General features: G+C 55.5%; 1 protein-coding gene and 1 non-coding gene across 2 annotated transcripts in view; both read left to right on the forward strand.

Moving 5' to 3' along the window:
• TKT (transketolase) overlaps positions 1–22,041 on the forward strand; it is a 29,724-nt gene extending 7,683 nt beyond the window's left edge. The window contains exons 2-14 of the mRNA XM_017528786.1: positions 4,584–4,701; positions 5,574–5,687; positions 7,101–7,198; positions 12,411–12,602; positions 14,640–14,758; positions 16,220–16,413; positions 17,155–17,319; positions 18,333–18,489; positions 18,625–18,755; positions 19,380–19,463; positions 19,590–19,683; positions 20,812–20,934; positions 21,758–22,041. Of these exons, the coding sequence (XP_017384275.1) occupies positions 4,584–4,701; positions 5,574–5,687; positions 7,101–7,198; positions 12,411–12,602; positions 14,640–14,758; positions 16,220–16,413; positions 17,155–17,319; positions 18,333–18,489; positions 18,625–18,755; positions 19,380–19,463; positions 19,590–19,683; positions 20,812–20,934; positions 21,758–21,933 (1,765 nt within the window). The 3' untranslated portion in view covers positions 21,934–22,041. The remainder of the gene's footprint in view (positions 1–4,583; positions 4,702–5,573; positions 5,688–7,100; positions 7,199–12,410; positions 12,603–14,639; positions 14,759–16,219; positions 16,414–17,154; positions 17,320–18,332; positions 18,490–18,624; positions 18,756–19,379; positions 19,464–19,589; positions 19,684–20,811; positions 20,935–21,757) is intronic.
• LOC119470463 lies at positions 5,837–5,972 on the forward strand. The gene has a single exon (XR_005199374.1). It is a non-coding gene; the product is annotated as a U4 spliceosomal RNA (small nuclear RNA).
• Positions 22,042–24,207: the final 2,166 nt, after the last annotated feature.

The raw sequence follows: 24,207 nt of genomic DNA on the forward strand, positions 1-24,207 counted from the left end.
TTTAGTAGAGACGGGGTTTCACCATGTTGACCAGGATGGTCTCGATCTCTTGACCTCGTGATCCACCCGCCTCGGCCTCCCAAAGTGCTGGGATTACAGGCTTGAGCCACCACACCCGGCCTGCCCTGCCCTTTTTTTAAAACAACAACAGCAACAACAATTTTTAGGCCAGGTGTGATGGTTCATGCCTGTAATCCCAGCACTTTGGGAGGCCAAGGTGGGTGCATCATTTGAGGTCAGGAGTTCAAGACCAGCCTGACAACATGGTGAAACCCTGTCTCTACCAAAATACAAAAATTAGCTGGGTGTGGTGGCGGGTGCCTGTAATCCCAGCTACTTGGGAGGCTGAGGCAGGAGAATCACTGGAACCCAGAAGGCGGAGGTTGTGGTGAGCTGAGATCGTGCCACTACTGCACTACAGCTTGGGTGACAGAATGAGACTCTATCTCAAAAAAATAAAAATAAATAAAAAATAAAGGTGAATTTTTAGCAGCTTAAGGTATAATTGGTGTATCATAATGTTGTAAGTGATTTTAATGAATTTGCAGAGATTTACTACAACAATTGACCATATTCCCTAAAAGATCTCTTCTGGATATTTGCTGTCACTCCCCATTTCCACCCCCAGTGTCCTGGTCAACCACTAATCTAATTTTCTGTCTCTAAATTTAACTCTTCTAGACATTTTATATAAATGCAATTATACAGAATGAGTTCTTTTGGGTCTGGTCTCTTTAACTTATCATAATTTTTAGAGGGTCATCCATGTTGTATGAATCAGTACTTCATTCCTTTTTTGGGGGAGGGGGGAGCAGGGTCTCCACTGTGTCCCCAAGCTGGAGTACAATGGTACAGTCATGGCACACTGCAGCCTTGACCTCCCGGGATCAAGCAAACCTTTCACCTCAGCCTCCTGAGTAGCTGGGAGGCAGTCACCACCATACCCAGCTAATTTTTAAAATTATTTGTAGAGACAGGGTGCATTGCTAAGCCTGGTCTCAAATTCCTGGGCTCGAGTCATTTGGGCCAGTGTAAGGCCCAAAGCTCTGTCCTCAGGGAGCTTGTATTCCAGTAGGGTAGACAGGAAATAACCACATAATGTCAGGTGGCAAGCATGAGTGAGGGGAAGAAGAGCTATTTCAGATAGTGTGGTCAGGGAGGACTTTTTGGAGGAGGTGACACAGGGCAGAGATCCGAAGATACAGTCTGAGGTCTGGAGCCAGAAGTTCTTTCCAGGCAGAAGCCAGCTCAGGTAGTTCAGGGCATAGGAAGATGTCTACCCTGACATCCTGGGGTTCTTTCCTGAGTATTTTTGGGTGTTTTTTTGTTTGTTTGTTTGTTTTTTAGATGGAGTCTGTTGCTCAGGCTAGAGTGCAGTGGCGCAATTTTGGCTTACTGCAACTTCCACCTCCCAGGTTCAAGAGATTCTCCTGCCTCAGCCACCCACATAGCTGGGATTACAGGCACGGCCATCATGCCAGGCTAATTTTTGTATTTTTAGTAGAGACAGGTTTCACTCTGTTGGCAAAGCTGGTCTTAAACCCCTGACCTCAGGTGATCTGCCCACTTCAGCCTCCCGAAGTGCTGGAATTACAGGTGTGGGCCGCCTTGCCTGGCCTGATGTCTATTATCTCTTGAAGGAGCCCGGCTGGCGGGTGAGGGAGCCGCTCTGGCCTTTTCCTGCATGGAATCCTATAAGCAGGTGCAGTGCACACTGAAGCGATGAGAGGGCCTCCTGGCCAGGGGACATCTAGAAGTATCTATGCTGTCGTGGAGGGGAGTGGTGGTGGGGGAGGCTTTAAGCACATTTCTTTGGGTCTGGTTCTAAGCTGTGCACAGTGCCTTCACAGGTTGGACTAATTGGGGTTATAAGTGGACTGTCTGGCCAAGGCAGGGTTTGTTTGTTTTAGCAAACCGTCAAGTATGCTTGTAAGCCTGGTTTATCCCAGACCCAGGGTGTACAATAAGTGCTCTGCAGCCTCTCCACCACGCTCCTCATCTCATCTCCCGCCAGTGTTCACCCAGAGTGTCATACACAGCGCCACGGAATGGGGCATCCATCTGCAGTTGTGCAGGCGGTCTGGAATGAATGGCAGGAAAAACTCCAGCCCGGAGGAGACCACAGGCTTAAATGTATGCTTTTGGCCCCAAAGGCCCTCTAGTAAGTTGAGCCTGAAAGTAACTGTCTCCTGTGTGCTCAGTGCTTCACAGTGTGCACAGCTTGGCCTCAGTCCTTCGTTTATTTCTTCCCTCTTGCCTGTCTGTGGCCAGCAGTGGTGGGGGATGTCACCATCCCAGCCTGTAGATAAAGAGCTGGAGGTGCTGAGAGGGTTGGTCCCCTGGTGGGTGGTGGCAGCTGCCAGAGACATGGGTACTGTGCGTGCGTTATCTCACTGCATCTCCCAGACGCTCTCCCAAGTGAAGAAGCTGAGCCCTGGGTTGGTGAAGCACTTGCTCAAGTCACCAAGCCCAAGTGGCACAGCTCACACTCCCAACCCAGGGTGTTCTGCTGAGGGAGAGCCCCAAAAGCCTGGGGAGGAGTCGGGGGACACTTGACTCCTAAGCGTTCCTTCTTTTGTGTTCACCTGGTGGAAGTGAACAATGTGCCCGCAGGAGGCTGGATGCAGCCTTTGGAGGGGACGAAAGGCTGGAGGCCTAGCAAGGAAGGCTGAGGATCAGCTGCAGCTTCTACTTCTCTCCCTCGCTGTCACCTCGTGGCTGACCTTCCTCTCTCTACGTCTACTCTATCTGGGCCTGGGCATGCCCCTGCCACATGCAGAAAGAGCCTGTGCCATACCGTTTCTCCCTGGAACTCCTTGGTGGCCAGTGGGACTGTCGCCCTGGGGTATCAAGGTGGACAGGGCAGGTGGAGCCCTGCACTTGCCATCCTTCTTCCTTCCCAGAACGCGTGGCCCAGTGTCCACCCACATCCTTCTCCCACCAAGGCTTCCTCCTAATGGGACCGTGGCTTGAGAAACAGGGTCCCTAAGGGCTGGGGCTGCCCTTGGAGGTGGGAAGGATAGAGGTCGGCCTGACTGGGGTGACCTCCAGCTGAAGCCGGCACTGGGAGCATGGGATTAGGGTTCCTGCCAGGCAGAAAAGGGTTTCTCATTTACCATGTCCTCACCTCCCTCTTTCAGGTGTAGTGTCTTTTCCCATGACCGGGAGTGCATAGAAATAGTTAAGTATAAGATGATCGTGTGCGGGAATGTTGGTACTAAACCAGCATGGACAGTTTCCCAGATTTCTCTACTACTAACTTGTCTGCACTGAGTGCGACTCACCCCTAACCCGGTGGGAGCGCTGACCAGAGGGGGCGGGAGGTTGGTGGCGTGAGCTCCAGATGGTGCATGTGCCCTTGGGCTTGGCATGGGGCGTGTCTTCATGTGAAGGACCTCAGGGAGCAGCGAGAGGGCTGAGCTGAGCTGCATGTGGAATGGCCCCCCTGGGAGGCCTGTGTCCTGTGGCTGACCTTTTAACAAAACCCTGGGACCAGGGGGCTTCAGGGCTGACCAGGACCTGCAGCACTTCCCAGCAGGAAGCCCAGCCTCTAGCCCCTCTCCCTAGCAGGGGCTAGATTATGGATTACTCACGTGGGGCCTAAGAGACCTGAATGAGTCCCATCCCTAAAATGTGACGTTTGCATTTTCTATTGCTGAGTAGCCGCTCTGTGATTAAAACAGGAATCTAAAAAGTCAAGGGGTCTCCATGGCGCTACCACTCCCAGACTCGAGGGCAGATTCTTGCTTTGTTGGCCCTACCTCAGCCCCTGTCCATAGGCAGAAGGCGTTTTTATTAATACGTGATCGTAACCTTGTAGACAATGAGACTGTGTGTCTTGCTTTGAAAATTCTGCACAAAAGCCTGCTTCCCGGTAGCTCCACCAGCCCTCAAATTGCCCATTTCTAAAGCTTTCCAGTAGCCCAGTGATGCAGCTGGAAAGCCCAAGGCCCAGTTTTTCAGGCTACCACACCCCATGCATGGAGGCTGCTGGGAGGTTTGTGGTAACTCCATGAGCCTCAGTTACTCCCTGCCCCATGGGCTCAGGCCCAACATCCCTGGGTGCTGAGAGGTCAGGGTGCCCTTCACAAGCGGGTAGGGTCTGGGCAGTCCCTTCAGGATGTGGGGTCAGTTGTAGGAGGGCGGGCGCCCCTTGGTTGCTGAGTCCCTAGACTCCTGGGGGCCACCAGGTGGGAACTTGGCTCTACCCAACAGTAGGCGCCCCAGCTGCAGTGCCGGCCTTGGGCTGGTTCTTCTGTGCTAGATCTCTCCTGGGCCCCTCCTTCCTTCTTACTCAAGTCCAACCCCAGATACTTTCAGTTACCATGATTCTGAGGATCTGGTGCCCCTGGGAAGGTGTGACAGTCCCGCCACCCACTAGCTGGCCCAGGCCCCAAGCTGCCAGTGTGGCCTTCTTGAGACCTGTGTCACCCTCCCAAGGACCAAGAGCACGTGGCTGTCTGATAAGCCTGGCCTGTGTGACTGCTCGGGACATGCACCCCCAGGTCCCTGTACAGCTGAGCAGGACAGCTCAGGGGTCCAGGGCCATGATGCATGTGTCTTTCTTCTCTCCTGGGCCACAGCCACCCCACGTCATGCTGCAGCGCTGCAGAGATCATGGCTGTCCTCTTTTTCCACACCATGCGCTACAAGTCCCAGGACCCCCGGAACCCGCACAATGACCGCTTCGTGCTTTCCAAGGTAAGAGCCCAGCTGCCCACTGCCAGCCACACCTTGCCTGGGACCGGGGTCACACGGGCCCTGGAATGGTGCGTGGTCTCTCAGGAGGCCTGGCTGAGCCCACCTCTCCCAGGTTCCTTCTCCCTGTTCGTCCTGGCCCCTCCCTCAGTGTCCTGCTCTGTGCTGACCCAGCTGGCTAAGGAATACAGGACTGAATGGGTTGCTCTTCCATGGAGCCCGGGTACATTAACCACGCTTTAACCCAGAGAAATGGAGTAGGGACCACGGAAACATCTGTGTGTTCTGCCTAGTCTGGGTGTTGACAGGCAGGACTGGCATCTAGGTCTGGGTTGGGGCTCCCTGCCTGTTCTTTCTGTTGCCCCAGCACTCCCCAAGCCATGGTTTGCCCCCCTCAGGGGTAGTGGTGTGTTCTAGCAGGGTTTTGTATGGGGACCCCCCTGAGCTGCCCCTTCTGGGTGGAATCACAGCCACAGACCCCTGAAATCCACCTGTGCCCAGGCTGGCCTCCGTGGTGTCTGGTCTCTCAGGGCAGGTTTTAGAGCTTAGAAGTCTGTCCAAGTTGTTCCCATGCCAGAAACCAGGGATTAGGGCGGCCGGCTGCCTGCTGGGGTTTTGGCTTCATCCAGCCTCACAGCTGTGCCCCCTGCATCTGTCTTGGTGTCGCCTGGCCTTGGCTGTGGGAACTTTGGGCTGAAAACCAAGAGACTGAAGAGGACTGAAAGGGGAGAAGTGGCCTTCACTTGCTTCCTCCCCTGAAATGGATGCTGCAGTTGGCCAGCTCGGCCAGGCCCCAGGGCTCAGTGTGCAGTAGGCACAGCCCCAAGCGGATCCACTCCCCACCTGACCCCACCCCACTGTCCGTCTCCCGGCAGGGCCATGCAGCTCCCATCCTGTACGCGGTCTGGGCTGAAGCTGGCTTCCTGCCCGAGGCGGAGCTGCTGAACCTGAGGAAGATCAGCTCTGACTTGGACGGGCACCCGGTCCCGGTAAGCGCTCCCGCCAGAGCCTGCCACACCTTTGCCTCTACTTCTTGTTTCCCAGGCATGCGGGACGGGGAGGGGGGTGGGGTGGGGCGGTGCGCACTGAGAAGCCAGAGGTATTGAAATGTGGAAGGGGGCGTTAAGACCAGGAAGGAAGCTTTGCGCAGTGGCAGTATCGTAGCCAATGAGGTTTATCCAAGGCGTGATTATTGCTAAAACTTTTCCCAATACCCCGCCGTAACGACTTGCAATACAGTCTGCACTGGCAATTTTTTTTTTTTTTTTTTGAGACGGAGTTTCGCTCATGTTACCCAGGCTGGAGTGCAATGGCGCGACCTCAGCTCACCGCAACCCCCGCCTCCTGGGTTCAGGCAATTCTCCTGCCTCAGCCTCTTGAGTAGCTGGGATTACAGGCATGCACCACCATGCCCAGCTAATTTTTTGTATTTTTAGTAGAGACGGGGTTTCACCGTGTTGACCAGGATGGTCTCGATCTCTTGACCTCGTGATCCACCCGCCTCGGCCTCCCAAAGTGCTGGGATTACAGGCTTGAGCCACCGCGCCCGGCTGCACTGGCAATTTTTGACAGTCTCTACGGCTACTGATTTTTAAATTAAAAAAAAAAAAAAAAAAAAGACCAGGAAGGAAAGTAGCAGGTGTTTTAGGGGCACGTATTCACCCCACACTGGTGCTAAAGGGGAAGGCCTTCTGAGGTCTCAGCCAGGGGTGCTCTGGGATGACTTCAGGGAGGGCCTCTCCCCAAGCTTCCCTTGTATGCTGGGTCCACCTGGCTAGGTAGCCACAGCTGGGGAAGCGAGGGGACTCGATAAGAGGCTGGATGCAGGATTTGGCGACGCCCTGGGGAAGGGACCTGGTTTGTTCCTTGGGGTGCCAACTGGCATCCCTGCTAATGTTTAGACTTCATAGATTACCACAAAAACTGTCACTGTGGTCCGGGTTCCTACAAAGGACAAATGTTCTTTTTTTAAAAAAGATGGGGTTTCACCATTATGACCAGGCTGGTCTTGAACTCCTGGCCTCAGGTGATCCACCCACCTCGGCCTTCCAAAGTGCTAGGATTACAGGCGTGAGCCACTGCGCCCAGCAAAGGCCAAATGTTCTGTGTCAATGTTTTCATGATTTTTTTCTCCCAGCCCTTTGTGAAGTGGGTGATGTGGGAACTGAGGCTCAGAGAAGTTCAGTCCCTCGCCTGAGGCCTGAGGCCACATAGCTGGCTAGTGGGCAGGGCTAGGATTTGAACCTGCAGCTATAATTAGTTCATTAGGTAGAGGCCACCCTGAGGCCTGACCTACTGCAGGGGAGCGGCTCTCTGGGTCTGGGTGGGAGTGTGGCTACCCGGGCAGGTGAGGCCAGAATCCCTTCTTCTCTCTGATTAACTATGGCCTTCTGTTATGACAGAAACAAGCTTTCACCGATGTGGCCACTGGCTCCCTAGGGCAGGGCCTTGGGGCCGCATGTGGGATGGCCTATACTGGCAAATACTTCGACAAGGCCAGGTAACACACCAACTCCCGCCCACTCCCCACCCCCACCCTTCACTGCTACCCCCCAGGTACTTCCTCTTTCCTGGCTAGGGCAGAGTAATACATATACATGGCCTCTTCTGCTCTTTAAGCACCCGCTGTGGCTGGTGCCATGACCTGCCCTTCTCAAATGAGGAGACATTCAGGAGTTAAGGAACTTGCCCCAGGGTCCCTCAGCAGTGACTGGCAGGGCCAGGTTTGCATAAAGTGTATGCTCCCAGTCATATGCTCTTCTGCCAGAGTGCTTAGGCTGAGGACTTCCTGTGTTGCCTCCAGCCCTGTGGCCAGACCTCAGAAGTCTCAGAAAGACCCACCCCCAGGCCCCTGTCTGACTAGGCAACAGGAGCCCAGGCCTGAGCCACTTGCCTTTATCTTGGTAAAGGGGAGGGTTGTGGGTTCTAGAGGGTCCTGGGATACCTGTAGACCACCTCCTATCAGCAGGGAAGAAACAAACATTTGAGATATTGAGCCTTCAGAGAGTGGCCTAACCAGAAAGGTGTGCTGCTCCAGCACCCAGCAGGTGGTTTGCAGGAGCAGCCCCTCAAGGCCCCGAAGGCAGGTTCTAACCATAGGTTTTTCTGCTGTGGTCAGATTTGGCCTGCGGGTATGAGGTTGTAAACTGATAAGATTAATGGCTGTCTGAGGGAAGGATTGCTTGAGGCCAGGAATTTGAGAATAGCCTGGGCCACAGAGCAGGACTCTACAAAAAATACAAAACTTAGCCAGGCATGGTGGTGCACGCCTGTAGTCCCAGCTACATGGGAGGCTGAGGTGGGAGGCTCACTTGAGCCCAGGGGCTCAAGATATAGTAATCCATGATAGAGCCACTGTACCCCAGCCTGGACTACAGAACAAGACTCTGCCTCTAAAAAACAAATATTTTTTTTTTTAAAGAATAATCATTTTATTAGTCTGTTTTCACACTGCTGATAAAGGCATACCTGAGTCTGGGAAGAAAAAGAGGTTTAATGGAGTTAAATTCTCCGTGGCTGGGGAGGCCTCATGATCATGGCGGAAGGCAATGAGGAGCAAGTCACATCTTACATGGATGGCAGCAGGCAAAGAGAGAGCTTGTGCAGGGAAATTCCCGTTTTTAAAACCATCAGATCTCGTGAGACTTACTCACCATCACAAGAACAGCATGGGAAAGAACCGTCCCCATGATTCAGTTATCTCCCACTGGGCTCCTTTTGCAACTCGTGGGAATTATGGGAGCTACAAGATGAGATTTGGGTGGGGACCCAGAGCCAAACCACGTCAGTCACTCATCAGAAGGATTCCTTTGCGCTTTGGGGGGTAGGCCCTGTGCTCAGTGCGCATGTGCTGTATCGGGTTCCACCTTGAAAAGCCCCATGAGTTGGTAGTGGTGTGAGAACCATAACTGATCTTACAGGTGAGGAAACTAAGGCAAGATGCTGGCCTAGGCCATCCAGTCAGTGATGGAGGTACCCAGCGTCCGTATTCAACATTCCTAGGCTGCTCTGGGAGAGGCTGAGGGCAGCACAGGAGCTGGGGGAGCCCTGTGGTTGGGAAGCCTACTGGAGGAGGAAGGCCAGTGGGGCCGGCCCGCAGGGTGGGAGAAGGGCCCAGCTCTGCAGCCGGTGCCATCTCCACTGCCCTGTCATCCACCCTGCAGTAGAAGCACCATGCCGGGGCTGTTGTGGGGCTGGCAGGCAAGTGGGGTTCAGGATGACTATGAGTCCTTGAAGGACAGGAGTCTGCAGGGAGCACCTTCTGTGTGCAGGCCCTTCTCCAGGACTGGCTCTCCAAGGAAGCCTCACAGTCCCTTCCAGGCCCCCTCTGGCCGGTGTCACTGACGAGGGTTTGCTTACAGTCCCTGGCTGAGCCTTGGGGCAGGCTCAGCTATAGCCAGAAGTGATTCACCATGAGGTAAAGAGGGAGAGAGACACAAAGAATGGGATGCATGTTTGAGAGCACTGTATTTGGCAGAGAACCAGAGATGTGAGTTAATTATTTCCTACAGTTGCTGGAAATAATTCCCTGTGAAGGGGCATTTCCTGACCCTTACATAATGGAACAAGTCAGTGTAGGGAGAAGGAGTTTAGCTGGGTTCCCAGAAGCCCGGGTGTCTCAGGGCCAGGGTTGGCTGGAGCCTAGGCCCTCCGACTGTACCTGGGGGAGGAGCCAGGGCATCCCAGGATTATCATGCCAGGCCAGGCACCCAGAGGTAGCGTCTTTATAGAGCAGATTGGCCTCCGCTCACTGTTTCTCCCCGCCCTCCTGTTTAAAAAATACAGAATGATATTAAGAAATGAAGGTTTTCTGTATTCTTAACACACTGCCTGCCACCTCTGACTTAAATCTAATGATGTATTTTGTCCATGTTATCAAGGAAAAAGCTTACAAATTTGTAATCCCAGTGTATGTGTGTGTGTGTGTATGTATATATATATATATATATAATATATATAACCAAATATTACACTTTAAACCAAAAGCCTTCTATTATGAGCATTTTCTCATGACATTAACTGTGGAGAGCTGATTTTTTTTCTTCTTCTTCTTTTCTTTTTGAGATGCAGTCTTGCTCTGTTGCCCAGGCTGGAGTACAGTGGTGCAATCTTGGCTCACTGCAACCTCCACCTCCTGGGTTCAAGCAATTCTCCTGCCTCAGCCTCCTGAGTAGCTGGGATTACAGGCATGCAGCACCACACCTGGCTAATTTTTATATGTTTAGTAGAGATGGGGTTTCACCATGATGGCCAGGCTGGTCTCAAATTCCTGAGGTCAGCTGATCCACCTGCTTCAGCCTCCCACAGTGTTGGGATTACAGGCGTGAGCCACCTCACCCAGACTGAGAGCTGGTTTAATGATCATGTAAAGTTCTGTTTTATGGAGATGCTATAATCTATCTAGCCAGCTCTGTTGTTGGACATGGAAGGTAGTTTCCAAATCCTTCTGCAGCAAATGTTGACCTACTGTTTAGGTTTCCCTCTCTTCATGTTAGTTCATATCTGGATGTTTGCAGCCCTCTACCCCTAACTCTAACAGCTCAGGCAATACCAAGCCTCAAGATTAGCCTAGGCTCCTGTAGGCCCCCTTTCCTGTCCACAACCCCTTCCTTGGATTCTCCTCGGGACCTTAGAGCCTCCTCTGACCTGAGCCTGTTGGCCCTGTAGGGCTTAGACTTGTGCCTAGTCTCAAAGCCCAAAGCTGTGCTGGGCCTCCCGTGCTAACCTCAGTTTGGCTTCCCTGGAAGTGGGTGTGGGCTTGGGGTGGCAGCCAGTTGGCTCCCCTGGAATCCCTTTCTGGGAAGTTGAGTTCCCTACAGGCCTCTCTGGTTCAGCCCCATCATGTGGCTCCTTTCTGGAGCTACTGTGCCAGACTGGAGCCCCTCCAGGGTCTTGGCCCCCTCAAAACCCATAGGGGAAAGAGGAGGAGAGGCTGGGACCGAATAGGGCCTCTGAAGTGTGGGCCTGAGGCTTTGTCCTTTTGGCCATGGAACCAGAGGCCTGGCCTGGCCTGGCCTGGTGGAGGCCACAGAAGAGTAGCTTGAGGCAGGGGAGGCTGCAGGGAGCGCTCCCAACCTGCTGGCATGTGGAAGTGCTGAGTCATGCTGACTGCTTCCGGGACTGGCTGGCCCAGCCTCTTCCTGCTGGCCCTGCCTTGGCCCTGCAGCAGGGAGGCCTGGAGGCTTGAACTGCTGAGCCTGCAGCCGGGTTGAGGGCCTTTTCCTGCAGGAGCAGGAGGGCAGCTGTATCCCCTCTGAGCCCAACCAGACACCAGCCTCATTTCCTGGGGCCACACAGCTAGACACTGGGCAGGGTAAGGGGAGGTGCCCAGGTCCCACCATTCCTCACCCTATGTGCAGGCCTGCACTGAAAGGAGCGGACAGTCTGGCTGCAGTCAGGCCTGCATTTGCATCCTGGCTCAGCAACTTCCTGACAGTGTGACCTTCAGACAAGTCCTGTGTCAGTTGATGTCATCCCTCTGCCACCCCCATCCCCTCATGTCTCCCAGGCTGGGCTCAGAGTCCCTGAACTGGTCTCCCTTCTTCTAGCCTCACCCCCTCTCCCACCCCTCCCCTGGGGCGAGGGAATGTTCTGTGGTTCTGTTTGCTGGGTAATTTATCCTGAGTTCAATGCTTTTTTTTTTTTTTTTTTTTTTTTTGAGACAGGGTCTTGTTCTGTCACCCAGGCTAGAGTGCAGTGGCACGATCTCAGCTCACTGCAACCTCTGCCTCCTAGGTTCAAGTGATTCTCCTGCCTCAGCCTCCCAAGTAGCTGGGATTACAGGTGCCTGCCACCACGCCTGGCTGATTTTTTTTGTATTTTTAGTAGAGACAAGGTTTTACCATGTTGGCCAAGCTGATTTCAAACTCTTGACCTCAAGTGATCTGCCTGCTTCAACCCCCAACATGCTGGGAGTACAGGTGTGAGCCACCACACTCAGCCAGTGATCTTTTTAACATGTCTCACCGTCTTGAAAAGATCACGGTTGCCTGTGTTGAGGGGAGAAGGCCCCTAGGGTAGAAAAAGGGCCAGGGCCAGCCTCAATCTTGGGGTCAAGGGCCCGCCATGCTCCATCCTCCACCTGAGCCCTCTTGCTCTGGGGTGTTGCCTGGAGTGCCTCAGCCCTCCCTGGCCCAGCTCCCTCCTCCAAGCAGAAGCAGAGCTTGGTTCCCAAGGTTCCTTTTCTCCCACTGGCCCACCCAGCTGTCCCAGGGCTTCCTCCAACCTCTGGTTCACAGTGGGGTCCATCCCCTGCATCGGGTGTCTCAAGCCCGTCCACCCACTCTTCCTCACTTTCCTCTTGCTCCAGCAACCCCCATTTTTCTAGATCTTATCAGCCAGATCCCTGTTGTCCTAGACTTCTGTTTCTTAACAATCAGTCCTTCTTTCTGAGCTCCTGACGGCTTTCTTCATGGCCATCTTCTCTTGGGCTGTGGCTTGGGGTGGGCTGCAGGGACCTGGTGACACTGTTGCGCTTTGAGTGTAAATACCGTCTGTTCTGCATAGCCACACACAGCTGCTCCTTTACCCAGAGCACAGGCTCCTTGGAAGGGTGGGGGCTGGGTCCTGGGCTGAGAGCTGGTTTAATAATCATGCAATGTTCTGCTTTATGGAGATGCCATAATCCATCTGCAGGCCCCTTGGAGGGGTGGTGCCAGGAGCCAGCTGGGTCCAGGTGAGAGGGACCAGCCTGACTCACTGTCTGTTCACAGCTACCGAGTCTATTGCGTGCTGGGAGACGGGGAGCTGTCAGAGGGCTCTGTGTGGGAGGCCATGGCCTTCGCCAGCATCTACAAACTGGACAACCTCGTGGCCATTCTTGACATCAATCGCCTGGGCCAGAGCGACCCGGCCCCGCTGCAGCACCAGATGGACATCTACCAGAAGCGGTGTGAGGCCTTCGGGTATGCATGAGGCTGTGGCCTGAGCGTGGTCACAGCATGGAGAGTGGTCTATGATCGCAGCTCTGTGGTGCAGGAGCTGAAGCTGGGATCTTAAGCCCCATCTACAGGTCCCTTTCTTTAGCATTTGACTCACAATTTCAAACTCTAGGCATTTGGACTTAGCAGCTCAGGCCACCACCACGGATTTGTGGGCCAGGCCCAGTTTTAAGTGAGTTTCCTTGTTTTTGTGGTTGTGGCATGGTGGTTCTCAGAGCTTCCACACATCATCTTACATAGGCTCACTTTGTTCTTGAGGGAGGTTTTTTTTTTTTTTCTTTTTTGGAGATAGATTCTCGCTCTGTTACCCAGGCTGAAATGCAGTGGCATGATCTTGGCTGACTGCAACCTCTGCCTTTAAGGTTCAAGCGATTCTCCTGCCTCAGCCTCCCAAGTAGCTGGGATTACAGGTGCGCACCACCACACCCAGCTAATTTTTGTATTTTTAGTAGAGATGGTGTTTCACCATGTTGGCCAGGCTGGTCTCGAACTCCTGACCTCAAGTGATCTGCCTGACTTGGCCTCCTAAAGGGCTGGGATTATAGGTATGAGCCACCATGCGGCCGAGGGAGGAGAGTTCTTGAGGGATGGGGGCTCGCTCCCTAAAGCTAAAGGACATATACCTATGGAGAGATTTGAACTTCAGTCTCTTTGGGGGCCACCTCCTGTGCCCAGCCCCAGCCAGCCTGGGGAAGAGGAGCAGGCCCCTGGTGAAATGGAAGAGAGGGTTTCCAGATGCCCCCCTTGGGCCTTGACTGATTACGAATTCAGGGTCAAAGGGCACAAAGTAGGGAGGTGGGTCTGCGTGGGTGTCAGCCAGAGGGCCCACCTCAAAGCCTCCACCGAGGGCCCCAAACAAGCTGCTCCGCAGAGGGACCCAGCATTGGCTGAGGAGGCTGTGGAGGGGAGGGAGCAGGGCAGGGGCAATGCAGGACTTTGGGACCTAAGGTCAGGCCTCCAGGGCTGCCTTTTGTAGATGAGCCCATGCCTGTGACTACACTAAATGACAAGACGCTTGGGGTTACCTTGCAGTAGCACAGCAGACTCAGGCCTGTGTTTCCCGATGACCGACCTCAGAAAGGGAGAGGAGGAAGGGGGGAAGTCACCTCTGTTGGACAGACGAGGAGACTGAGCCACAAGGTCCTCACCCCACAGGCATCCTCAAGGCCACATCGATCTGGGGACTCAGAGTAAATCCCCAGCAGCACCCCCAGGACCTGTGTCCATAACCTCATGGCTCAAGCCAGATTCCTGAAGTCCTGGCTCCACCGCCAGCTTGCTTCGTGGCGTGGGGCATGCTACTTACTCCACCTTCGGTCTCAGTTGATTTGTCTGTAAAATGGGGGGCAACTCAGCAACCAGGCACAGCGCGGTGAGGCTTCAACGGGCTTATATGGGTAGTGCTTGGCATGGCGCCTGCACAGAGGGAAGACTCAGTTTGAGCGGTGCAATTTTTATTATGCCAGAAAGAGTCCCCAAAAGGACTCCTTTTCAAGAGAAAGGCTGCTCTGCCCCAGCTCCTTCCTGTATATTTGACAACATGGTTCATTTCATAAAAGTTTCCAGCACCATATCCAGCATCTGTGGAGTGATCGGACGTGTTCCCTGAATAAAAATTGGGCCAAAAATTCTTCAAGAATCTAATAACAAACAGATTCCAAACCCAGTGCGCTGACCCCAGAACAGCTTTCAGTAGGAAATGAGCAGATCAGGAAAGAAAGAAACAATAAAGGAACTGAGCTCTGGATTACTTAGGAAGAGGAGGAAAACCTGTTCAGAGGCAAACAAAAGGAAGTAAAATAATGTGAAAAAGAAAAGGATTTAAAAAAAACCAAACTGGAAGCAGGAATGTTGCACACTTTCTATGACTCCAGCTCAGGCTGCAGCTGTGGGGTGGAGCCTGGGCAGACCCCCAGATGACAAGTCAGACCTTTCCCTGGGAGGTTCCTTGGTGCTGTGGCCCCTGGGCATTGCCCCATGCTCTCTGCCCCTTGTCCCCAGTTGGCATGCCATCATCGTGGATGGACACAGCGTGGAGGAGCTATGCAAGGCCTTTGGCCAGGCCAAGCACCAGCCAACAGCCATCATTGCCAAGACCTTCAAGGGTCGCGGGATCTCAGGTCAGTATGCATAAGCCACCCTCCCCACCTTCACCCCTGGCCTGGGCCCTGTGGCTACATAGCTCTGACCCTCAGGTCCAGAGAAACACCAGCCCTTGCTGCTCACTGATTACACTAGGCTCCAGGGAAGGGGAGTGGGAGACGCTATGACTCAGTGACCCCATGGCTGAGCCAGGATTTGAACTCTGCCGGGGTGGGAGGGGATGTACAGGCAGGAAGAGAGGAGGGACTTGGAGGGTCTGTGGGTGAGAGAAAGGCACCTAGCTGGCACCTTTCAGAGCTGCAGCTCTGTGTGCTCTGCCAGCTCTGGGCATCTGCCCCAGCTGAAGGGCCAACACAGCCGTGCAGGGCCTGGAGTGACCTGCTCCCTCCAGGAGGTGAATGGGGCACTCCTCAAGCAATGGCTGGTACTTAGCAAGGCCTGTGTGGGCCAAGAGCTTTGGGCTTCTGCCCCAGGCCAGAGAATGAGGCAGGTGTAAGCTACTCCCTGCCACCCAGGTGTGGTCTCCAGATCCCTAGGCCTGGGATGGCCTTCACCCATTTTAAAGATGGGAAAATGAGGCTACAAGTGTCCTCTTGCCCGGGGATAGAGGAAGTCTATGGCATGAGGTGGGGCTGATTCCAGGGCCTGGGTCGGCTTCCCTGCCAAATGCCCCTGACTGCCCACCTGCCTGCCCCTAGGGGTTGTGGCTGGTCCTGCCCATGTAGACTCAGGTATATAAGGACGTTCTGAGAGGCGGGTTTGGCAGTGCTGGGAGGTGTCTGGGAGGGGATGGATATTGAGGAAAGGGCTCTGGGGTATTGTCATGGCTTTGGTGCTACGGCCTGGCACTGCCCTCAGGTGTTCATAATACTGGGCAGGATCTGGACCACCTGCAGCTTCTGGGGAGCTCCTCCTAATCTCAGGTGCTGCCTGGGAGGGTCAGTATGTTCTTGGCTCTGGCCAGACTCCAGTGACTACTGAGGTGACATCCAGGGAGGGGGCTATTCAGCCTTGCTGACCCCACATAGCAAGGGCTTGGCAGGCCTAGGTGCTTATAGACCCTCTGCTGCTCACAGATGCATCAAGTGACCCTGGCAGAACACACCCTGTTCTGGGCCTTGGCTTCCCCTTCTGATGGGTGTGGTGTGGGAAGGAAGAGAAGGGACACATTGGTGAAGGGTTGGGGCAGTGGGCCCAGAAACACACACCTGCTCACGCATGGTCCCTCCTTTCCCACTTGGCTGTGAGCCCCTGGAGGACGAGGCAGTAAACAGTGAGTGCTGGGCACCCAGGACTCCATCCTGTTCACTGTGACCCTCCTTTCCTGGCCCCCATGACCGCTGGGCTCTGCCTGTCTGGGATGACGCCATTCCTCCCTTGCCCTCAGCAGGTGGGGGGCCAGGCTCCTGGGGCAGCCTCCGGCCCTCTAGGAACTTCTGTCTTACCCCTTCCTCTGTCCTCTTGTGTTGGGCCTGCAGGGGTAGAAGATAAGGAGTCTTGGCATGGGAAGCCCCTCCCAAAAAACATGGCTGATCAGGTCATCCAGGAGATCTACAGCCAGATCCAGAGCAAAAAGAAGATCCTGGCAACGCCCCCGCAGGAGGATGCCCCCTCAGTGGACATTGCTAACATCCACATGCCCAGCCCGCCCAGCTACAAAATTGGGGACAAGGTACAAAGTGGGGCCTCCTTCTCCGGACCCATAGTTCTCAGGTTCCCCAAGGCTGTGGCCCAGATATGCCCTCCGGAGGGCTGGGAAAGGGAGAAGAGCGATTCGTTTAGGGCGAGGAGTGATCCCTGAGGTGTTGTTCCTGTCACTTCCCTTAGTGGGACAGACAGCTCTGGAGTTGACCTGCAGAGGCTCAGAGAGGGCAAGGGGCCCACGGTCACTTAGCAAGCTACCGAAAGAGCTGGGATCAAAGCCGAGGACTCGCTCCCAAGTCCTTGCATCTTGGTCCACAAGGGACCCTTGGCCTCAGCTCAGGACCACCATATGTCCTGGGAAAGGCTGGGCAGGGCTGTTCTGCTCTGGGTCCCTGTCCCAAGGGAACCCATTTATGCAGCCTGCTCCTGGCTTTGACTCCCAAGCCTCTGTGTTCCCATGCAAAGTGGGATAGGCTCATAGACCTGGCACAGCAGGTGGGGATGTTGGGGCTGGTGGGTGTCTTCTGCAGCTTATACCTTCCACAGCTGGGCTGGGGGGGTGCTCCAGGGGCTCCCAAGACATGGACTACTTGTTGGCAACCTTACAGCAGTTAAAAGTCTCCACAGGACCTTGTGCACTTGGGCTCCCATTTTTGGCTCTGTTTTAATCCTTCTCTAAAAGCTGTGGCTCCGGAGGCAGGCAGGGCTCCAGGCTGCAGCCGTGTACACATCCTGAGAGGGTCCAGAGCCTTCCCTCTCTTCCCTGCAGATAGCCACCCGCAAGGCCTACGGACAGGCATTGGCCAAGCTGGGCCATGCCAGCGACCGCATCATCGCCCTGGATGGGGACACCAAAAATTCCACCTTCTCGGAGCTCTTCAAAAAGGAGCACCCGGACCGCTTCATTGAGTGCTACATTGCCGAGCAGAACATGGTAGGTGCTGGGGTGGGCTGGCAGGGGTATGGGACAGCCACGTTGCCAGAACCAGGTGCCTGCTGTGGGCCAGACCAGGGAAGCCGTAAGAAAAGCCAGGACCCAGCGTTAACCCCTGACCTTGAGTAGCCACAGTTTGGGAGGTTCTGCCCAGGTGCAAATGTCCTGGACGGGTGTGCACATGGGGGAGCTGAATGGGACTGCAGGTGCTCTCAGGAGGGGCACGTGCAGGCCAGACCTGGTGGTGAATGGGGTCTCTTCCAGGTGGAGGGCAGGCCTGGCCAGTAGGCAGGGTCGTGATGGGTTTAGCAGCCAGAGTCAGCTGAGCACCTGTAATGCCCACGGTTCTGAGTCCTGCCACCCTGAGGGATGCAGAGATGAGGGAACTCTGGGCCCCTGACATGTGCCCAGCTGGGGAAGCAGCCCCTTGTCAGGAACTGAGGTTGTGAAGTAAGGAACAATGTTTTGTTCATTTTTTTTTTTTTTTCAAAATATCCCCTCCTGGTAGTCTAGGAGCCCAGCCTGGCTTGCAGGCCCCTAGGGACAGGAAGCTTCCTCTCTCTGGAGGGCACTCACATCTTCAGAGGTTTTCCAACTGGACCTGAAATTATCTCTGTGGTTTCCAGAGACTGCTCTGCAGGGTGTGGGACTGGGGAGGCCTCAGGTGCTGGGGAAAGAGGCCTCATGTTGGCTGGCAGATTTTGGAGCCTTGTGGGCAGCTGTTTGGAACTGATGACTGCACTCAGTGCTGCTTCGGGATGAGGAATTTGGGGCCTGAAGCCTCAGCAGGCATGAAGCTACTGCCCTCGGACCCCAGGGAGGGGCTGGGAGGACCTGTCTCTGCAGGAGAAGATGGTGGTGGACATATTCAGAACCCCAGAAAGGATGGACAATCTATACACAAACTGGCCTTCTCCAAGAAAGGGGTCCCAGGCTCCCCAACCACCCTCATCCAAAGGGGATGGCCTCCCAGGCCTGCCCCTTTGGGCTGACCTTGCCCCACCTGCCCCCAGGTGAGCATCGCGGTAGGCTGTGCCACCCGCAGCAGGACGGTGCCCTTCTGCAGCACCTTTGCAGCGTTCTTCACTCGAGCCTTCGACCAGATTCGCATGGCCGCCATCTCCGAGAGCAACATCAACCTCTGCGGTTCCCACTGCGGCGTTTCCATCGGTGAGCTTAGCCAGGGTATTCACACCTGGAGATCCCTTGAGTTTTGCTCCTGGAGGCATGGGAGGGAGCTGGGCCAGGATTCCAGCCCATGGACGAGGGGGTTCTTATTTCTGCATATCCTTCCCCACACCCCAGGGGAAGACGGGCCCTCCCAGATGGCCCTGGAAGATCTGGCCATGTTTCGGTCAGTCCCCATGTCCACTGTCTTTTACCCAAGTGATGGTGTTGCTACAGAGAAGGCGGTGGAGCTAGCCGCCAACACAAAGGTAGGTCTCACGGCTGTTCTCCCACGGGCAGCTGTCGATTCCCAAGGCAGACAGAGGAGGAGGCCGGAGCCGGTCACTCCCTGCCCCAGGGGGTGTTTCCTGACCTTGCCCCTGGTGTTTGTGTAGCTTGCGGAAGTTAGACAAGAAAAAACAAAACGTGGCCCACTTACTGCCCCATGGCAGACATTGCCAACCGATTGCCGCAGTCTATTTCTGCGGAGAATTCTGCGGCCCTGGCCGGTCCCGCAGTTGACACCTGTCCACCCTCCTGAGTCGGGTTCTCCAAGACAGGCAAGGATGAGCTGAGCCATGTGGTCCAGGCCCGGAGCTGCACTCCACAGAGCACGGTGCTTCCTGCCCCTCTGCCTGCTGCACTCTGGGAGAAGCCCACCTGCAGCCAGTCTACCTGGTGGAAAGCTGCCTTCAGTCTGGGCTGCAAGGTGGCGGGCAGTTCTCAGAATGTCCAGGGGAGTGCGAGTGGCAGAGGGCAAGGCCCTTTTCCCTGCTGGAGTAGCCAGGACGCGGTGACAAACAATCCCGTGAGAAGGGATGGCCTCTGGAAAGCCTCGTCTCCAAGGTTGGGTGTGCTACCTCCTAGATCCTTAGCTTCTGTTTTGGTCCTAGGGTATCTGCTTCATCCGGACCAGCCGCCCGGAAAACGCCATCATCTATAACAACAGTGAGGACTTCCAGGTCGGACAAGCCAAGGTCAGTGTCTTGTACACCCCAGGAGCCCACAGAACTGCCTGGACCCTCCCTGCTATGACTCCCAGCAGTAGGGGCCCACCCTGCCCTAAGGCCCTAAGCCCTACTTGCTCTCTGTCTCACCCCCAGGTGGTCCTGAAGAGCAAGGATGACCAGGTGACCGTGATCGGGGCTGGGGTGACCTTGCATGAGGCCTTGGCCGCTGCTGAGCTGCTGAAGAAAGGTAAGGAGAAGGGGCCTCCGAAGGCATCAGTTGAGTGCCCACTGCATGCTACGTCTTAGGGTTCTTTCTTGCCTCTTTTCTTTTTCTTTCTTTTTGAAGAGCTCACAGCTAAAGAGAAAGAATTTCATCTAATTAAATAATGATGGCAATTAAAGCCACCCTTGGAGCGCTTGTCCTTTCTGGCACGATGCCAAGTCCTGGAGTGCCCACCTTCCTCCCCCATGACTCTGAAGTCGAGACCCCCAGCATGATGGTCAGATCAGTGGCCTGGAGCCTGCCAGCAGGGCTGGACTCACTCAGCCAGGCCCTAGTTAAGGGAGCAAGTTATTCCCCCTCACCACGCCTGTTTACCCATCTGTAAAATGGAGATACGGCCCCTTCCCCACAAGGCTGTCCTGAGGGTTACCTGCATGTGACTTGGTGTTCTGTCATTAATACTGCGAGCTCACAGTGTTAGCTAGTGGTATTGTAGGGCAGACAGGCACTGGCTTCTCCTGCAATGGAATCACATAACAGACACTACGTTTTAGCACAAAAGAGAAGGCAGGTGCGGCATCTTCCAGAAGTGGCCTGAGAGTGAGTAGGAATTGATTAGCAGAGAGGAGTGAGGGAGGCCAGAGCCGGGCCAGGCAGGAGCAAGATGGGGCTGGAGGAGCCAGGGAGCCCAGCCCCAGGCAGGGGAGACCCAGCGGGGTGAGCTTTAAGCAGGGCCTGACAGGCCTGGGTTTGTCCTGAGAAGGTGGTTCTGCTTCTGGGGCCACACCTGGCCTGACTCTGCTGGCTGCAGCTCCCCCACGCCACCACATCAACCCTCACCTTCTCTCAGGTCAGACATGTTTCCTTTTGCATTCCCTTTGTCTTCAAGGGCGTGGGAGCATGAAGGAAGGCGCTCAGGGCCTGCACGCTCCACTCAGGGTTCTTGGAGAACAGCAACACAGCTGGCCCAGATGCCCCACTGCAAGGGGTCGGCAGGCATGAGCTCAGTCATGGGAATGAGGTGGCAAGTGGTTGTCACTGGGACAGGGACAGGCCCGCAGGCTGAGCTGTTAGCCACACGCAGCCTGCACCGCCAGGGCAGATGGTGGTGCCCAGCCCTCTCCTCAGCCATGCCGTGTGTCTCCCTCACAGAAAAGATCAACATCCGTGTGCTGGACCCCTTCACCATCAAGCCCCTGGACAGAAAACTCATTCTCGACAGCGCTCGTGCCACCAAGGGCAGGATCCTCACCGTGGAGGACCACTATTACGAAGGTAAGGGGCCTGGGGCAGGCGGGCTGGGCAAGGGGCAGGGCCAGAGAGCCCAAGGGCCAGACGTACCTCTTCTGTCTGAGCCCCAGGAGGGCAGCTGTGGCCCAGAACACCCAGAGCTGTCCCTCGAGCTGCTGGGACGTGGCCACTTAACAGACCTCAGGCTTAGCCTGGGGACCAGCTAACTCACAGCTGCTGACAGGCTCTGTGGAGACCCTGCTGCCCAGGAAGCTGGTGAGGATTCCAGCCTCGCTGCTAAATGGTGGATGGCGGTGTCCCTGAGGTAGTGTAGGGTTGAAGCTGTGGTGTAGCTTGGAAAGCAATGTGGAATATCTGGTATTTGTGAGTCCTTCACACAGCAGGCTCCACAAGTACACACTAGCCCCTCCAAAGAGAAGGCCCCAGTGGGAGAGATGGGCCTTGACTCCGGGGTCAAATGTAGATATCGGACTATGGATGGTGGCTCCCCAGAGGACAGTGTTTGAAACAAAAACATATTTAGCGGCCACATTTGGGCTTATAACAATAACCAGCTCTGGGCCGGGGGTGGTGGCTCATGCCTGCGGTCTCAGCGCCTTGGGAGGCCAAGGGCGCCAGATTGCTTGAGTTCAGGAGCTGGACGCCAGCCTGGGCAACAAGGCGAAACCTGTCTCTTTAAAATAATAAAAACAATGAGTTGTGGGATGGGCTGGCGGCTGCTGTTTTGCGGGTGGAGAAAGGCGGTGGTGTGCAGCCTCTGCCATCCCTGGTAAGGCTGAAGGAGGGCTAGGCCGGTCACTGCTCACCCTGAGGCCTCACCTTCCCACTCCCGTCCTTTCATTTCTAGGTGGCATTGGTGAGGCTGTGTCCACTGCAGTAGTGGGCGAGCCTGGCATCACTGTCACCCGCCTGGCAGTTGACCGGGTACCAAGAAGTGGGAAGCCGGCTGAGCTGCTGAAGATGTTCGGTATTGACAAGGACGCCATTGCACAAGCTGTGAGGGGCCTCGTTGCCAAGGCCTAGGGTGGGAGTGAGGTGTGGGGCGGGGGACTACACATTCCTGAGATTCTGGGAAAGGTGCTTAAAGATGTACTGAGAGGAGGGGTAAATATATGTTTTGAGAAAAATGAATTGGCCTGGAAATGTTTTCTTTGTGTTTGCAGCCAGGGTTGATTCTGGGGAAGAAGGGTGGAAGGCGCGCTAGGGAGGCTGGTGTCCTTGGCTCTGGGTCAGGACCTGGGTGTCCAAAGTCCCCTTGGAATCACCTGCAAATGCCCTCAACCTTTAGAGCTGCCGCTGCCCTTCCAGGGTGACATTTGACTGCGACCTGCCTTCTGGCTGAGCGGCTGAGGCCCACATCCCTCACCTTGGCCTCAGGCAGCCTGGCGCTAAGGGGCTGGGGAATTGCCTGGGTCTGGAAGCTGACCAGGTGCTCTCAGGGCTGCCCCACCTCCCCCACGGCCCCACAGCCTTGCAGTCCGGTCTCCTGGGGTGGGGAGGTTCACTTGCTCATTGTCGCCCATCCTTGTCATACCCTCTTAGCCAGGCATCTCAGAGAAGCAGAGACAGGGTAGCCTTCATCCTGGGGGAAAAGGGACCCTCAGGATGGCATTACACATCCTCAATCCCAAGTGTGGAACTGTCTCCCTCAACTTGTTAAAATACAGATTTCTCGGTCTTGCCACTAGGGCCTGGGACTCCATGTGACAACTGGCCCAGGAGCTTCTGATGTCACACACACAATTCTGCAGTCCCCAGCTCCAGCCCCGTCCTGCTCTGCTGCTCTTAGGGGACTGCTCACACTGCTGACCGCAGCGGATTTCTCCCCCCACTGCTCAGGCTCAGCTGGAGTCAGCGCTGCTTATCAGGCCAACGTGCAGAATCTTTAACTGGTCAGGAACAAACTCGTGCTGCAGAGGGAGGGTTGGGTGCCCTGGCCACCGGTGGGGTCCCCAGGAAAGCCTCAGAGCTGTTGGGAGGATAACACATTTGTGGACATGTCCACCTGACAATCTGGAGAGAATAAACCTGTCAAAGCCAAAGTCAGGCAACTGCTGTCCACTTAGCTACTCGGCCAAGTCTGAGCGGCTGAGGCCAGGGGCTGGGCTATTTGTCTCAACCCCAGTTCCAGAGGAGCAGGCATGGGGTGACATGGTTGGGTCCCAGAGAGGTGCCCTGGACTGATGGCTGTTCACTAGTGTGTGGAGGGCAGACCTGGGTTTGGAACCTGGGTCTCTGTGACTCCAGCGAGCTTCTGCCCCTACTGCCCCTGGGGGCCTCAGAAGAATCATGCAGTCGGCTCCCTGGAAGGGCCCTGGTCCCACAGGACGATGGGGACAGCCGAGGGCTCGGGTCCTGTGTGTCTCCAGAGCCCACAGGCCCCTACGGAGAATCTAGAGGCAAATACTTAGACGAGGGCCCCCGAGCCATAGGTACAGGCCCAGCCTGCAGCCTGGTGAGCCAGTCTACACTGGCTAGCCGTGCCCCAAAGACCCCGGAGGCCCTGGCTGACCCAAAGCAGAGGGACAGGAAGGGCAGCTGCCCTTGCCTGAGCCTGCCTGGCCTTTCCCAGGCCCACACAGCTTGTGCAGGAGGAGAGCCTAGGCAGGATGAGGCAGGAGAGGCAAGACCCTGACCCAGTCCTGGGACATCAAGGCCACAGGAAGTGGGGACATTCAGAGATCCCAGGCCACAGTGAGCTCCAGAAACCACGCCTCCTTTTTGGCGAGAGGACTTAGTATATAACGTGCTCGTGTAGGGCATGCTTGGTGTGGAGTGCTGGAAGCTGTCACTGGGCCCTTATGGGAGCCTGATGAGCTTGTCATTTCTCCCTCAGGCCCTGCTCACGAAGTACGGGAAGCCACAACAGTGTCTGAGGCATCGTGTCTCCTTGGCCTGCCTGGAGGCTGGTGTGGCCTGGCCTGACCTGTCAGCCAGCAAGGACTGGCAGGGCCTGATGGCAGAGGCAGCTGAGCAGGAGGGCAGCATGGCCCCACAGTGGCCTAAGACAAACTTTTCTGGTACCAGTGAAAGCCCCTCCCAGCCCCGCTGGTAAAGGGGAGGCTGAGGCTACAATCCACAGAGCCACAAGCCGGACGCAGCTGCAAGGAGAACGGTGTGCTGTGACCCCTCACGCCCCTGCCCGCTCCCACTCGGGCAAAGGCTGCAGCAGCTGAGCCTGACGAGGGGGTACGGGGCTGGAGGCTCCTCGCAAACTCCCAGACCAAAACCACCTCCACCGCCCTCTGCTCAGTATGTGGGGCGGTCCTCTCTCCAGGCCTCAGCTTCCTTGTTCGT

This window comes from Cebus imitator, unplaced genomic scaffold, assembly GCF_001604975.1.
Source record: "Cebus imitator isolate Cc_AM_T3 unplaced genomic scaffold, Cebus_imitator-1.0 Scaffold0, whole genome shotgun sequence".
NCBI lineage: Eukaryota > Metazoa > Chordata > Mammalia > Primates > Cebidae > Cebus > Cebus imitator.